The following is a 17978-nucleotide window of genomic DNA, read 5'->3' as shown; positions in this document are numbered from 1 at the left end:
AAATGATTTCCCACATGTGAATATATCTAGCAGTAAAAGTAGAATTGCTCAATCAGAGTATATGTATTTAACATGTTAAGATATTTGCCATATAATCTATTCTTTTTTAAAATATATATTTTATTGATTCTTACACAGAGAGGAATTGAGAGGGATAGAGAGTTAGAAACGTCGATGAGAGAGATATATCGACCAGCTGCCTCTTGCACACCCCCCACTGGGGATGTGCCCACAACCAAGGTACGTGCCCTTGACCGGAATCGAACCCGGGACCTTTCAGTCCACAGGCCGACGCCCTATCCACTGAGCCAAACTGGTTTCGGCCATATAATCTATTCTTGACATTGACCCTATGCTTGCTTACCCATTGCATTTAGAAAAGTTTCTATGTTCCATAGACTGGATTCCTGCATGATTTGGACCCTGTTTGCCAACTCATTTACTGTCACCTCCCCTTTATAAATCTATACTAACTATACAAACTTCTTTTGGTTCCTCAAATGAGCCAAGCTCTCCTTTATTCTAAGCCTTCCAACATGTATGTTCTCTCTGCCTAGTTTACCTTTCCCTTGAATCTTCATTTGGCTAATGCTTCAGCACTGGTCAAGTTGCAACTCAGATGCTACCCCAATTAGGAGACCTTCCCTTAACTCCAAGGTCTAGATCAGGTGCTGACATGTCCCATAGAATCCTGTGTTTACTCTGTTATACCACTTACTATACTATGTTGAACAAACTGAGTTTAATGAGGTTAGGGACTAATCTTGTTCACCACTGTGTCCATAGTGTTCTTAGCAGTGATCAAAAAAGATTTATTCAATAACTAGTTGGTATTTAATAAACATTTATTAAATGAATGAATGGGAAAAAAGAAGCTGCAGTAGTTCCCCACTTGTGAGACAGTGGAAGCCCTATAGATTGAGGTGTAGAATCTAGAATAAGGGAGGGTTGCATAAGTAATACACTACAGTGTCAACAGGAACTGTCTGCCTACACAACTACATCTGCCTGTGATATTTTGAGGAGCAATACACAATGAAGCAATCTGGCAGTTCACTGCTTATCCAACACTTCTTAGTGTTCACTTTTGGAAGTAATAGGCGTGCTCTTAATCCTTATTGAGCCTCTTCATGAACACTAATGAAAAGGCTCATTTGAACATCCAAACTGAAACTCTGAGTATTTAATCATACAGACTACATGTAAGTGGCTAAAACCACCTTAGCTATTCTTATATTACTAGAGGCCTGATGCACGAAATTCATGCACAGGAGTGTGTGCCCCTCAGCCCAGCCTGAACCCTCTCCAACCTGGGACCCTTCGAAGGATGCCTGACTGCTCATTTAGGCCCGATCCCGGTGAAATTGGGCCAAAATGGGCAGTCGAACATCCGTTTCATAATCCGGGACTGCTAGCTCCCAACTGCTCTCCTGCCAGCCTGTTTGCCCCTAACTGCCTCCCCTTCTGGCCTGATCACCCCTAACTGCCCTCCCCTCCAGGCCTAGTCCACCCTCCACCCCAACTGCTCTCCCCTGCAGACCTGGGTCTCACCCGACTGCCCTTCCCTGTAGGCACGGTCACCCCCAACTTCTCTCCTCTGCCAGCCTTGTCATCACTAACTGCCCTTACCTGCAGGCTTGATTGCCCCCAACTGCCCTCCCTTGCAGGCCTGGTCCCTCCCAACTTCCCTCTCCTACTGGCCTGATCACCCACAACTGCCCTCCCTTGCAGGCCTGGTTCCTCCTAACTGCCCTCCCCTTTTGGCCATCTTGTGGCGGCTATCTTGTGTCCACATGGGGGCAGCCACTTTGTGTGTTGGAGTGATGGTCAATCTGCATATTACTCTTTTATTAGATAGGATAGAGGCCTGGTGCCCAGGAGGGGGCCAGCTGGTTTGCCCTGAAGGGTGTCCCGAATCAAGGTGGGGGTTCCCTTAGGGCATGGGATGGCCTGGGTGATGGGCCTGTGGTATTTTGCAGGCCGGCCACACTCCCCGGCGACCCAAGTGGAGGCCCTGGTATCTGGAATTTATGTATTTTCTATAATTGAAACTTTGTAGCCTGGAATGGAGACCTAAACCAGCCAGGGTTGCAGAAGCTTAGCTTCCTCCATCGCAGGGGGAAACCCTAGCCTCCTGCTCTTTCAGCTTTGTGGCTGCCAACATTTCTGTTGGAATTTATTTACCTTCTATAATTGAAACTTTGTAGCATTGAGTGGAAAACTAAGCAAGCAAGGGCAGGTGGAAAGCTTGGCTTCCTCCATTGCTGGAGAAACCCAAGCCTCCCACCTGCTCTCTGGGGTCACAGCCATCTTGGTTGGGTTTCTTTGCATATTTGCTCCTGATTGGCTGGTGGGTGTGGCTTGTGGTGTAGCGGAGATTCAGTCAATTTGCTTATTACTCTTTTATTAGATAGGACTAGAGGCCTAGTGCATGAAATTGGTGTACAGGGGGAGGTCCCTCAGCCCAGCCTGTTCCCTCTCCAGTACAGGACCCCTTGCTGCCAATTTAGGCCCGATTCCTGTGGGAGCACAATCCACTACCACTGGCTCCTATCTGCTCACCTGCCTGCCTGCCTAATTGCTCCTAACTGCCTCTGCCTGCCTGCCTGATCGCCCCTAACTGCTCTCCCCTGCCTTCCTGGTCACTCCTAACTGCCCTTCCCTGCCAGCCTGGTCACCCATAACTGACCTCCCCTGCCAGCCTGATCCCCCCTAACCCACTTATGCCTTGGCTATTGCCACTATGGCTTTGTCCAAAAGGATGTCTGGAAGATAACTGATCTAATTAGCATATTACCCTTTTTATTAGTATAGACAGAAATCAAGAATAATTAGGAGCAATTATAACAGAATTGGAAAGAAACAATTATAAGATCTATTACTTACCCTTATATATATGAGATACCCTATCTACTGTGTTTCCCAGAAAATAAAATATCCTCCGAAAATAAGACCTACTTACAGGTTTCCTTATGAGTGAAATATAAGGCATCCCCCAAAAATAAGCCCCTGCTAGGCTCTGTCTCAGAATGAAAATTAATTTACTGTAAACTGGTCGCTAGGGCTGCCCCGACTGGCGTATAGCAAACAGTGACGTTACGTGGAGTCCTGACGTCACTGCTGTGTGGAGGCGGAGCAGAGGTTGAGTGGGAGTGAGCAGTGAGCTCGGGAAGGGAGAGAGGAGGAGACTTTCGCAGATGCGTGTAGAACAGGAGGATTAGAGCAGATGGGACTAGGCGAAGGTGGTGAGTGCTGGTCTGTCTCTGATGACACTACCTGATGCTCGCAGCCGCCCTCATGATGACTGAAGGTTCTAAGTCAGTGGCAGACCCTGCTCCAGCCCAGATTCAGGCCCCAGCAAGCCCAGTGACAGGCCCCAGGGGGTAAATGTCTGATAAAGGGGTAGGGGGGATGTCTGGTGAAGGTGTTCAGTGGCACAGGGGTGGGGGGAGGGGGATCACTTAAAATGACACAGGAGGATCAGAGGGGGCAATCAAAATGACACAGGAGGATCAAAAGGGGTTACTAAAATGGTAATCCCCCCTCTGATTCTCCTGTGCCATTTTGATTCTCCCCCTCTGACCCCCCCTGTGTCATTTTAAGTGATCCCCCTCCCCCCACCTTGATACCCCAATTCCTTTTTTTTTTTTTACCCCTAGAAATGAGCACAAAAAGAAAAAGCTACTCTGTGGAGTACAAAAAAGGAACTGTGGAAGACTCTTGGGGCCAAAATCTTACTTCTTTCTGCAAAGAGAAGATGTTGAGTATCCGATTGATCCGAAAATGGTGAGCAGAGTATGGTAACCTCATTGAACAAGTGGACAAGGGAAATGCTAAAAAGCACAAGTGTGGATCAGGTCGGCAACCATTATTTTCCGAGCTGGAAGACCTGATCTGTGAATGGGTTGTTGACAGGAGAGCAAAGGCTTTGGTTGTGAATAGGGCTCAGATTCAAGAATTTGCCCTTGCAATGGCACCACAGTTTGACATAGCCCCCAAAGACTTCAAAGCATCACAACACTGGCTGGATAATTTCCTCCAGTGAAGTGAGCTGTCTTTAAGAAGATCTACAACATTGTTTAGGTTGGAAGATACTCAAGTTATGAAGCGAGCGCTTGCATTCAAGTCCTTTATTGATGATTCTGACTTCTCTAAATACAATCTTTCCAACATGATTGCTATGGATGACACTGCAGTGTTTATGGGCCAATCATCTCAAACAACAATTGAACAGCGAGGTGCCTCCTTAGTGTACATTCCCTCCACTGCTTATGAAAGTGTACGTGTTTCCTGTATTTTGGCAATTTGTCTGGATTGCCTTTAATCCCACCTTTAATCTTTTCTAAGGGCAAGAAGGAAAAGATTTTTATTCTTGAAACTGAAAAAGCCTGGGCCACACAAGCAGTTATAAGGAAGTGGGTCGATTTAATGCTGCTGCTTGTTATGCGAGGGAGCCAAAGAGGTCTGCTAGTCTGGGATGCAGCCAGCACTCACCGCGCTAAAGACCTGAAGACATTTCTTCACGAAAGAAAAATAGATCAGATAATGATTCCCACAGGAATGACTGCCTATCTCCAGACTCTTGATATTGCAATAAACAAGCCATTCAAAGACAATTTGCTCATGGAAATTAATGACTACATTGAAAATAGAATGGAGAGAAATCAGCATGGAAACTTTGTGAAACCTAAACTGCAAGAAGTAGTGACTTGGGTGAAGAATTCATGGGAGAAAATCACTGACAGTTGCATTGCAAATGCACTGCGAGCAGGCTACCTTGACAAGAAGTACTCATTTAAAGACAGTGCTATTGCTAAACATGAGAGATTTGGTCCACTGATTCTGAAAGAAATGGAGTCACAAGAAATTCACCAGGAAATTCAGGAATTGGATTGTTATGATGATGTTCCAGAAGATGATGACATGATTGTCATTGAATAAATGAGTAAATTCTTGATACTGTAGGACTCACAGTTTGTCTGGTTTGTGTTGACAACTACCATACTACCATACCCTATACAGGTAATAAATTTCCTTTATTTTAATTTAACAATAAATGTGTACCATATTCTTCTTCATAGAAAAATAAGACATCCCCTGAAATAAGACCTAGTGCATCTTTGGGAGCAAAAATTAATATAAGACACTGTCTTATTTTCAGGGAAACAGGGTAATAAAAGGGTAATATGTAGATTGACTATCACTCTGTCACAAAGATGGTAGCACCCATAGCCACAAGATGGTGGCACCTATTCCTCTTAGCCCCGCTGGAGTCCCCAGGTCCCAGGGGTGGGGGTGGGGTTGCGGCCGCTGAGAACAGGAAGCATGAGTGACCTGGCAGAATGCTTGCTTCGTTGCCACAGCGATGAGGCAAGCATTTCGTGCCTGGCTGTTTTTCGGCCTCTGGGCCGCAAAGAGTCTCTGGGCAGTGTGCATGGAGTGGCCAGGCCCCACAGAGTGCTATTGGTGCACGGATTTTTGCGCAGGGCTATTAGTATGACATAATCATCTCAGCAATAGTACCTCATTATAGATTTCTTCATAGTGTGCAAAATGATCAGAATTTCCAGGGGTGTGTACAAAAACCCTGAAATGATTTTGAATCTCTTATGTTTGAGTTGAGAATGAGCTATTCCAGTCTAACCTTTAGAAACAACTATGAGCAGAGAAGGAGGTTTAAGTAAAGATTTGCCCAACATCATGCTGCTAGTATCTATATATAAAAGCCTAACCAACTGTTACGATGGAATGACCAGAATGACTGGTCGCTATGAAGCACAGTGACCCACCAGGGGGCAGATGCTCAATGTAGGAGCTGCCCCCAGCCCGCATGCCCCAATAAGGAATGGAGCCTGCCAGCCAACCTCCTGGTCCCTGCCTCCAGCCAGCTCTATCCACTGAGAAAAAAGGTTAGGGCAAATGAAAATATACTTTTAAAGGACATTTTGGAGTATGAGCAAGCTAAGACACTTTAGCTTACTTAATGTCTTATTTGATATAAAGCTACTTTTTAGAGTGTTTTGCTTTGGGCACCGAGGGCATTCTTTTCATGATCAGCAGGCAACCTTGAGGAATCTGCCTTTGAAATCAACAATCCTCTTCCAGCCTACACACATTGACAACTCTCAAAAGCCTTTAATTTAGTCTTGTGAACAAGTCCTTGAGACTTTATCAGCTCTCAAAATTATTTTAGTTCTCATTTGATAATAGCACAGTGATGGCTCACCGACAAGCAATAAATAGTAGAGCAATACTAGAATGAGGGCACATCTTAATTCTAGCTAACATTTGTACAGGCAGAAAGTCTGTTTTTTTGAGGCCATAGCCTTTCATGTTCATCTGTACCAATTTAATGGTAGGTATGCTCTCTTCCATTATTATTTTTCAGAAATAAAGAACAAAGGATATATTCCAATCTTATTTGTTTTTTCCCCTTTACTATTTTATAATAACAAAAAAGAATGCTAACTTAAAAAAATTTTTTTTATTAAGGCATTATATGTGCACATATCTTACCATTGCCCCCCCACTCCCATAAATGCCCCCTCCCCCAGAGTTTTTTGTCCATTGGTTTTGTTTATATGCTTGCATACAAGTCCTTCCGTTGATCTCTTATCTCTCCCATATATCCCTACCCTCCCTGCTATAATTTGACAGTCTGTTTGTTGCTTTACTGTCTCTGTATCTATCTTTTTGTTCATCAGTTCTTTATTACGTTCTTTATTATACACAAATGAGTGAGATCATGTTGTGTTTTTCTTTCATTGACTGGCTTATTTCACTCAGCATAACGCTCTCCAATTCCATCCAGGTTGCTGCAAATGATAAGAATTCCTTCTTTTTTATGGCAGCATAATATTCCATTGTGTAGATGTATCATAGTTTTTTGATCCAATCATCTGCTGATGGGAATCTAGGCTGTTTCCAAATCCTAGCTATTGTAAATTGTGCTGCTATGAACATAGGGGTGCATATTTCCTTTTTGATTGGTATTTCTGGTTTCTTAGGATATATTTCTAGGAGTGGGATTACTGGGTCAAATGGGACTTCCATTTTCAGTTTTTTGAGGAAACTCCATACTGTTCTCCACAGTGGTTGCACCAGTCTGCATTCCCACCAGCAGTGCACGAGGGTTCCTTTTTCTCCGCAACCTCGCCAACACTTTTCATTTGTTGATTTGTTGATGTTGGCCGTTCTGACAGGTGTGAGATGGTACCGCATTGTTGTTTTGAATTGCATCTCTTGGATAATTAGTGACTTTGAGCATGTTTTCATGTGTCTCTTGGCCTTCCTTCTGTCTTCTTTTGAAATATTCTATTTAGGTCCATTGCCCACTTATTAATTGGACCATTTATCATCCTTTTATTTAGTTGTATAAGCTGTCTGTAGATGTTGGAGATTAAACCTTTATCAGTGATAACATTTGCAAATATGTTATCCCATGCAGTGGGCTTTCTTGTTGTTTTGTTGATGGTTTCTGTTGCTGTAAAAAACGCTTTTTATTTAGATGTAGTCCCATTTGTTTATTTCGTCTTTACCTTCCATTGCTCTAGGGGCAGTATCAATGAAGAAGTCCTTTTGACATATGTCGAGATTTCTCTGCCTGTGGATTCCTCTAGTATTTTTATGTTTTCCCGTCTTATGTTTAAGTCCTGTATCTATTTTGAGTTTATTTTTGTATATGGTGTAAGTTGGTGATCTAATATCATTTTTTTTTGCAAGTATCTGTCCAATTTTCCCAGCACCATTTATTGAAAAGACTGTCTTGACTCCATTGTATGTTCATACCTCCTTTGTCAAATATTAATTGAGTATAGAGGTTTGGGTCAATATCCGGATTCTCTATTCTATTCCATTGATCTATATGTCTGTTCTTGTGCCAGTACCATGCTGTTTTGAGAACAGTGGCTTTGTAATACAGCTTGAAGTTTGGTATTGAGATCCCTCTTACTTTATTCTTCTTTCTCAGGATTGCTGTGGCTATTTGGGTCTTTTTTTTATTCCAGATGAATTTTTGGAGAGTTCTTTCTAGGTCTGTGAAGTATGCCATTGGTATTTTAATGGGGAGTGCATTGAACCTAAAAATTGCTTTGGGAAGTATGGACATTTTGATGATGTTGATTCTACCAATCCATGAACACTGTATGTTCTTTCATCTGTTTATGTCTTCCTCTATCTCTTTTTTTTCTTTCTCAGTGTCCTATAGCTTTCTGAGTACAGGTCTTTTACCTCCTTAGTTAAGTTTACTCCTAGGTATCTTAGTTTTTTTGGTGCGATGGTTAATGGGATTGCTTTTTTAGTCTCTGTTTCTGTAAGTTCACTGTTGGTGTATAGAAATGCTATAGATTTCTCGGTGTTAATTTTGTATCCTGCTATATTATTGAATTCATTTAATAAGTCTATTAGTATTTTGATGGAGTCTTTCGCATTTTTTATGTATAGGGTCATGTCATTTGCAAATAAGGACGACTTTACTTCTTCTTTTAAATTTGGATGCCTTTTATTTCTTCTTCTTGTCTAATTGCAATGGCTAGTACTTCCAGTACTATGTCAAACAGGATTGGTGAGAGTGGTCATTTCTGTCTTGTTCCTATTCTTAGGGAAAATGGTTTTAGTTTTTGCCCATTGTGTATGATGTTTGCTATGGGTTTATCATATATAGCTTTTATTATGTTGTGGTATGATCCTTTTATTCCCACCTTGCTGAGAGGTTTTATCAGGAAAGGGTGTTGGATTTTCTCAAATGCTTTTTCTGCATCAATTGATATGACAATATGATTTTTATCTCTCAATTTGTTTATGTGATGTATCACGTTTACTGATTTGCGGATATTGTACCATCCTTGCAAGAATGCTAGCTTTTTTAATTTGACTAAAAGTAAAGATAACTACAAAGAAGAGATGCTAACAATAGGGGACAAAGTCAGCCACCCAGCCAAACTGCACAGCTGTGATCATTTGTTATGATGAGGTGGGTCATAGTTTGAGGCTTGGAGTATTCTTCCTATGGGTTTGGATAACAACCTATCTAATAAAGGGGGAATATGCAAATTGACCATCACACCATCACAAAGATGGCTGCACCCACAGTGGAGGCAGGGTTTCCATAACACAATATGGCTGGACCCACAGTAGAGGCTGAGTTCCCATAATGAAACTTAAGGAGCAAAGAGCAGGGACCTGAGGCTGCATGGCACTGGGCCAGGGCAGGGGACCTGAGTCTGTGCCCCCCATTCAGTGGTGCTTGACAGGGGACCTCAGGCCACACCCTCCATTTGGTGGGGTTTGAAAGGGGACCTCAGTCCGCACCCCCACCCAGCAGGGATTGATGCAGGACCTCAATGTATGCCCCTGCTCTGGTGCTGGGCTGGGAGACCTTAGGCTGCTCCCCAACCCCAAGGATGGGGAACCTCAGGCTGCACCCCTTACCCTGGGGGACCTGAAGCTGCACCCCCCCTGCCTGGCGTGGGGCTGTGGACCTGAGGCTGCACCCCCAACCCTGCAGGGCTTGATGGCGCCCTGAGGTTGCGCCCCCTGCTCAGCACCGGGCTGGGGGACCAGATGCTGTGCCTCTCACCTTGAAGCACTTAAGGGCCCTGAGGCCATGCCCCCCACCTGGCAGGGCTTGATGCAGGACCTGAGGCTGTGTCCCCCTTAAGATGGGGTTTGATAGGAATGGGGCCGGCCAGGTCTGGATCTCACCCAATGGGGGTGGGGCCGGCTGGGTCTGAGTCTTGTGTGATTTTGAGGTGAGGTGCTGCGGGTGGGCAAGGACTTGACTCTGGATCCTGTGGTGTGCCCCAGAGTCTGACAGGAGGAAAATTTTCATATACATTTTACTAATTTTCTTCCATCTCTGACACTTCTATTATAGAGAAAGGGCAAATAGCAATATTAAAATATTTTCTCTCACTCCATTTTAATGTGTATGAATTTTGTGCACTGGGCCACTAGTTAGTGAGTATAAAAAAGAACAATCTTACTGAAAGGGAGTATTTTTACAGGAATAATAATGGTTATCCAGAAATTAATGAATGAGTGCTTAAAATGCCTGGGAGATAAGGTTTTTATGTTCATTTCCTAGAGATAATGGAGTATTAGCAATAAATTTCTGAAGCATTTTTTTTTCATACATTAATGCTTCTGATCACCACAACAAATACACGAGGCAAGCAGGGGTAATTATCTCTATTTTATAGCTAAGGAAATTGAAGCTCAGAGGGATGTCACTCCTCCAAGGTCACATGGTAAAATGGCAGTGATTTCAGGATTGGGATCCAAAAATTTTTGTTGTTGGTGTTGATTTTGGGATCTAGAAATTTTGACTCAGTCTAGTATCCTTTCTGTTATACTATGCTGCACTTTTATTTTTATTGTCCTACTAGGACAGAAACATGGAAAGAAAGTGAATGAGGAAAGATAGTAATATTTTGATTGATTCCTGAAAATGCTCCTACAGGAAGAGAACAAATGATTTTATAATATTTTTAAAATATGGAAATTAGCTCCATGGGAATTTTGGATTCATATTATCTGAATCTAAGATTTCCTGACTCTCCGAATATATTCCATATTTCATTCTAACTAGAAAATAAAGTTCTGAAGATTTTGTAGAGTACCCTGTGAGAGATAACCAAGCAAGCCACCTAGAGCTATTATTACTTCAGAAATACATCACAAGGATGGGTCTCAGCAGGAAATCCTGGCACAGGTTTCTGGGACTCACAGCACCTACAATGGAGGAATCGTGTTTTCCTTGAAGGACAACAACTGTATAGTTAGCAAAAAATGAACTTCAAATCTGTATCAAAGACTTTTGGCCAACTCAAAACAGGAACAGTGAATTTAAGGCCAAGGTGTAGAAAAGAAAAAGACTTCACTTATTTCCTAAGAGTTGAAGTTATCAAGTGCCAAGATTTATATTAGAGGGGACCTAGCCCTGTGTTTGGAACTCCTGCTTCCTAGGCAAAGCCTTCATTTATGGAATAATTCAAATGAAAAAAACTGAGACAAATGCAACTGTTTCTTGAATAGTGGGTCAGAAAATTTGGATATGCTCTGGATATAGCCACTGACATTTTAAAGGCAAAATAGACTATCCCTATTATGTCTCAATTATCTAGTTTAGTAGCCAAGGATATATTTTTTTTCCTGAAGATAGAATGATAGACTTCTGTATTCTGATTTATTCCTAGTGAACTTATGCATGCTTCTAAAAATTGCTACCACATCCCTTGCATTTCCTCATTTTTTGGGAAAAAAATGTTTTCTCACACAGGGATTAGTGAAGAACATCAAAATCAATATCTGTAGTTCTTAGATAAAAAAAATATAGATTCCCCTCCTCCATTTTTTGCTCAATCATTCATTTACAAAATGTTTGAGTGCTTTCTATGTACTGATGCCATGTAAGGTGAAACTCCAGGATGTACTTCCCCCATCCTATCTTTGCTTCATTTAAAAAAAAAAATATTTTTTATTGATTTCTGAGAGGAAGGGAGAGGGAGAGAGAAACAAAAACATTAACAATGAGAGAGAATCATTGATTGGCTGCTTCCTGCACTCCCCACACTGGGGATTGAGCCCGAAAGCCAGGTACATGCCTGGACCAGGAATCGAACTGTGACCTCTGGTTCATAGGTCAACGCTCAAACACTGAGCCACACCAGCCAGGCTTTTGCTTCATTTTTTACCTGTTTCTTATCAATGTATGTGCTACCTCATTAAAGTTCTTTGAGTGTCTTATTCATCTTTACACTCCTTCTTGCAGTGCCTAGAAGGCTTGTTCAGTAATGAGAAAATTTTGGGAACCAAATTGAAATTAAAGGATAGTAATAGGTCACAAAATTTTACAAGGAGCTAGAACCAATTTTTTCCTGCTCTGATTTTAAACTTATCCCCATTTTTTACTTTAGAGAAATGCTTTCTTCCTGAAATCTCTGTCATGGTCTACGTAAATTGCTTTTTCTTTGATGCTTGGGAAGCAAACCTAAGCTGGATAACTAATTTTTTAAATATATCAAATAACTTGTGAATTTAGAATCAACATGTGCTTGTTTTTATTTTTGGCCTTAACTCACCTCACTTTGACCAACCTTTCCCATACTACTTCTTGCTCTGTTCAGATGGTTTCTAGATTGACTCAGTTCTTCAATGAGTTCTTTACTTTTATAGAACAAAGTCAGATCATTGTCTTGAGACATAGTGATACAGGGTGTAGACTTACACATCTGGCTACCTTGATTTGTTTTATTAATCCTAACTGAGGAGATTTTTTTCCCATTAACTTTTTGAGAGAGAGAGAGAGAGAGAGAGAGAGAGAGAGAGAGAGAGAGAGAGAGAGAGAGGAAGGAGGAGGAGGAGGAGAAGGAGAAGGAGGAAGAGGAGAAGGAGAAGGAGAAGAAGGAAAAGAATGAGGAAGAGGAGGAAGAGGAGGAAGAGGAGGAGGAGGGAGAAACATCATCAATGTGAGAGTGACACTTTGAATAATCGCCTTCTTCCTGCATTTGACCTAACCAGGCTGGGGATTGAGTTTGCAATCCAGGTATGTGCCCTTGACAGGGAATTGAATCCGAAATCCTTCAGTGGGTGGGCCACTGAGCAATTCCAGCCAGTCTCTGGATGCCTGGTTGTTTATCAGGTCCCTCAAACTTAGCATGCCTAATTGAATTGTTGATTCCTTCTCTACATCCCTTTACTCTGTTCTTCTCCTGTTCTCATCTCAGAAATGGCAATTCCCTTATGCCCAAAACTTTGGGGTTCTCCTTGGCTATTCTCTGTCTCTCATGCACTTTATTTAATCAACTCCAAAATCCTGTCAGCTATTGCTTCAAAATTTCTCCAGAATCTGACCACTTAATACCCATATGGCCTCCATCCTGGTCTAAAATAAATACCATCATCTCTTGCCTAAATTATTGTTATCATCCCTTAACAGGTCTTCTTGCTTCTGTCCTTCTTCCTGGACCTATTTTCAATATAGCAGCCAGAGGGATTCTGTTAAAACTTAAGTCAAATCCTGTCATTTCTCTGCTTAAAATCTTCCAATGGTTCTCTCTCAGGCAGTGTAAAAGTTGGAGTCCTTACCTTGGCCTACAAGGTTCTAGATTGAACTTTGCTCTCTGATCTACTTCCCCCTTCCTCTTGCTCACTCTGCTCCTAGCCACACTTATTTTTCTGAAAATGCCAAATATTCTTCTGCTTCAGAACATTTGTATTTATTCTCTCCTCCTCTGCCCATCCCCAAATGTTTGCATGACTCATACCTTTATGGAGGGTGCTCTTGAGATATACAAATGCTGCTATGGGTTTTAGACATACTGTGAAAGAACTGAAGCTATCTGGAGTTGCAGGTGAGAGGATTCTGTTTAATTAATTCTATATAAAATGACTGATGGGTAGGCTAGGCTAAAAAAATTTCTTCTGTGACTCTGAGTCTGTGAACAATCTATTAGATGGTAAAGCACACTTGTGAAGCTAATTATCAAAATGGTACTCAACATTAACTGAGATATGATAAAAGATCACCCAAGTAGACTTACCATCTGCTCCTTCACTGCTTTTGCTTCTTTTATTGCGACGGACACGCCTACTTTCTGCTTCAGTGTATGACTTTTCTTCAGGGAAGAAAAAATTCATCAGGGCCATCTGTAAAAACAACAAATAGATGAATAAGAAATTGACCCCAGTCAACCATAGCTGACATAAAAAACTAGTTTCCTGTAGACATTCTAGTTTCACTTTAAATTCAACATGTCTAAAACCTGAGACCATCTTCCCTTCCACTGTAGAAATCCTTTTATTTTTGTTACCATTATTATTCCAGTCATGTAGACATTGAATTTTGGCTAAGCTCTGAATCCCTTCTCTTCTGTCCTGAATGTTTAATGACTAATCCTCTGACTTCCATTTCTCCATATAGTTCTGGGATTCAGAGAGCCCAGTTGTGGATTTCTAACTTCCCTCATGTGCTACTGATGTCTGCCCAGAATTAGACTTGAGTTTGCAACTCCCTCTTGAACTTCATTAATATACAGTCATAAACTTCCCACATTCTTATTTATACTAAACTTTTGGTTTATTACCATAATGCTCTGCATCCAATTATGATTGAAAGATGCTATTTATATAAACATTTTTCTGGAAGTTAATTATAACAAAACACATTTTCTCTGTTTCCTAGACTCCTACAGAACTCCTATAGCAGTTGGGTGTAAGACTCATTTTGGTACTTGATCCTTTACTCTCTTATGATGATCTCTCATAATAATACAATATGTTTCATATGTGAATGGGCCTGGTTTCGCTAATGATAATCACAGCTTAAATATGTACTTGCCAAAATGAATCATAATATTTCAGCATAAGTGCCTCTTTGTGGTTAAAAATATGCTTGAGCTAAATAGTGGACAGAGAAGTAGGAATGAGAGTGATTCTAATTCGACTTTGCCAATTATAGCTGTGTACCTTGGGCAAATTACTTGAGTTTTAATTTCCTCATCTGTAAATAGAGATAATAAATAGTACTTTGCTCATAAAGTAGTTAAATGGTTAGCACAGTACCCAGCAAGTAATATGTACTCAATAAGTGTCAGTTATTACTGTTATTAAAAATCAAACTTCCAATCAATCTCTAGATTGGTTAGAGAGTTTGGGGGTTAAAAAAGAAGTGAATCTGCATTTTCACCCTATTGTTAATGTTTTAAAAAAAACAATTTCAGAATTCTCATGTCTGCTGCATCTCTCATTAATTGAAAACAAAAATTTGGTACAACTCATGAAAGCATTAGCATTCTATACTAAATCTCTTCAAAATGCTATGGTTTACTGTTTACATAGGACAATTATACCCAACAGCCTTAACAGCCTCTTGCATAATATATTCGTGTGTTAAATAAATATAAAGTTAATAAATGCAAGCTTAGGTAATTTCCAACTTGTCATAAGATTAATTTAAAAAATTTAAGTTGAACAATATGAAACTGTCATTTTTGTAAGTAAAAAATGGTAGAATATTAGCAATTTCACATGGTTCAACTGAGCAGTATTTTTGAATCACTTGATTGGAATGTAAAATGCATTTTCCCATAAAATCAACATAATAAACTCTGGCTAGGTTTCCAGACAAAGCTCATAGGAAGTTACTTAACCCATAACATAAATAAGCTATTATACTACTGAAAATATAAAACCAAGCTGTTATTTACAATAAAAGCTCAATAATTTGAAACTCCAAAAGAACAAGTCTATCTAGATTGAATAGTTTTCTTGGTGATAACTTATTTAAGCTATTTTTAATAGAAATTACTCCACAATATATTGTTTAATTCAGGGCTTATTAGAAGAGGTGTTACCTCTGTGAGTCCTGAATGATGTCAATGATTTAGTGACAGAAAACAAAAAAGAGCCCTAGCTCATTTGGCTCAGTGGATAGAGTGTCAGCCTGAGGACTAAAAGGTCCTGTGTTCAATTCTGGTCAAGGGCACATGCCTGGGTTGTGGGCTCCATCCCCAGTGGAGGGCGTGGAGGAGGCAATCGATCAATGATTCTCATCATTAATGTTTCTATCTCTCTTCCTCTCCCTTCTTCCCTGAAATCAATAAAAATATATTAAAAACAATAAAACAACAAATAAATTCCAGGCGAAATGAGCATTGTGTTTAAATGTTCAGAGGAAAGAGAGAGAATAACAGTTTTTGGAAATATAAATAAATTAGAATAAGTGATAGGAAATTGGGAATAATGTTAAAGAATGAGCCAAAAGACATTAAATAAGGGCTAGATCATGTTAAGGAATTAGTTTCACTGTGGCTGCTTTTTGAAATCTTAAGCTTTTTTTTAATGCTTTTTTTTTTTTGTCTCTTACCTTGCTGTCAACTACCAGATTTCATTTTATTAACCTGTAACATCTTTTCTAGTCCCTTCAAATTTGTTACTTATAATATTATAGGCTGACATCTTGATAAAACTAATTAGAATCATGTACAAACAGAATAAGCGGGTAGTCAATGAGTTTTTGGATAGTTTTTCCAATAAATAAGATGCACATTCTTTGGCAGCTTAGAGGCCATTTGTTTATTGCTTAATTCCTGGCTGTGGTCTGGATAGGTGAATTTGTCAGAAAACTGAGTTTTACATGATGTGTTATTATAGTATAATGCTATTTCTGGGGGAAAATTTTTTGAAGTCCAAATGAAGAATTTCCCCACCATCACAACTACAATTCCAGAATTCCCTTCACACTCTTTTGTGTTCTGGCAGGGCCTCCAGCACCTTCTTGTGCCCTGATGGCAGCAGTAGAATGTGCTTACATATTAATTGTTCCAAGGGGTCTGGTGGGAGCTTGTAAGAACTGAAGAGTGATACAAAATCCTGTAGATAGCAGATACAACTTCGGTTTCCATGGATACTAGGGATAGCTTAAAATCCCTTAAGAGAGGCTATGGATGAGTATGGGACATTCATAAATCAAGTGCTTATTAGATGAGGACTATCTATATATGAAAATGCTTCGAATATAGTTTCTATTTTCTCAATGAAAACTGGAAGTAAACAACACAAAGCACAGTTTAAACTGAAAGAGGATCCCTATTCACAGTGCCCTTAGTTGAGTCTCAATTAGATGAAAGAGAGAAAACTATCCTCTGTGTAGTACAATGGTAAGGACAAAAATCAGTGGCTGCTCATACAAAAAGTCTGGAATTCTATCTTGAGTTTTGCATTCATTAGCATGGCCTTCTAAGGCAAGTTGCAAAATATGAACAAAACAGCTTTCTCTCTTCAAATATTGCTTTCTTATTACAGAAGGGGGGAAGCATTATGAATGTCGGCTACAGTCAGGCATTTTGCTCAAGGGAAGAAAAGTCTAATTCTTTACACTTTATTAACTGATTACTCCCTTGTTCCCTATGGTAAAATTACATGGTAAATAGCACCTGCAGATTACAGAGATCTCAGCTGGAAACACTTCGTTAACAGTGAGACATGAGATGCATCCATTAGTCCTAGTGACTCTCCAGATATTGTACTACATTTCCCCCTATTATATAAACCCACAAAATCTTATAAGGCACTTTTTTCTTTTTACCATGACACAGAATAAATTCAATTCATTTCATGGCTAATATATTTGATTGAATTAGCTCTGGGCCTCAGCCACAGTAGAGGTCTCTAATAAATATCTATCTGTTGAAAAGATAATAGGACTATCAATAATCCATTCCTTAACCAGTTAACTGCCACCATATTTTAAATTTAATTTAAAAAAGGTCCACCCCTTATGTCTATAGACGCTATGGCATTCAAATGTTAAAGACAGGATTTTATTTTAGCCTAATTGGACCTCATTTCTTAGGGTACCATGGAGAGGTAAATTAAGGACTCATTACACTACTGGCAGTAATAAGTCAAAGGGGTTTAAGAATGAGGTTCTCTATAGGTCAGTGGCTCTCCAAATTTGGTGTGCATCACAATCACAAGACATTAGTGTGAAAATGTAGAATCCAGAGCATCCCCCTCCCCAAGTTTAGCTTGAGTAGGCCCCCAGAATCTGACTTTTCAACTTCCTCCCTACAGGATTCTGATGTAGGTCATCTTTGAACCACATTTTGAGAAATTGTTTTATGTTCATTCCTCAACCTGTCCATTATCTGGAGACTGAAAAGGCTAAATCTCTCTTTGCCACTGGTAAAAGAGAGCTCTCACATAGACAGTGTTTTTCACCTCTATTCAGGCATTCCTAGAGTTAATCTTTTTATAGGAATTGGTACTTCATTTGTCTCAAGAGGAGGCAGGTACCTACCAAGCTTTCTAAAATTGATAAATCACCTATTTTTTAAAGAAATATCTCTTTTCCAGTGTTCTTGAATAAGTCAATTTTTCTTATTACAACTACTGCTATCATTACCACTACCCATTGGTAATCATCTGGAACCTTGAAATAAAATAAAACAAAATAAAAGTATTTATACTCTGAGATG

At 40.2% G+C, this 17978-nt stretch overlaps 1 protein-coding gene across 5 annotated transcripts in view; it reads right to left on the bottom strand.

Moving 5' to 3' along the window:
• The window catches only part of EDA (ectodysplasin A), a 480683-nt gene that overhangs the window by 49780 nt on the left and 412925 nt on the right, over window positions 1–17978 (bottom strand). For all 5 annotated transcript variants that reach the window (XM_084869688.1, XM_084869689.1, XM_084869692.1 and 2 more), the window contains exon 2: window positions 13542–13647. In XM_084869688.1, coding sequence (XP_084725814.1) covers window positions 13542–13647 — 106 coding nt within the window. The remainder of the gene's footprint in view (window positions 1–13541; window positions 13648–17978) is intronic.

Source organism: Pipistrellus hanaki, assembly GCF_964339955.1.
Source record: "Pipistrellus hanaki genome assembly, chromosome: X".
Classification (NCBI taxonomy): domain Eukaryota; kingdom Metazoa; phylum Chordata; class Mammalia; order Chiroptera; family Vespertilionidae; genus Pipistrellus; species Pipistrellus hanaki.
This window is presented reverse-complemented; position numbering and strand designations above follow the sequence as displayed.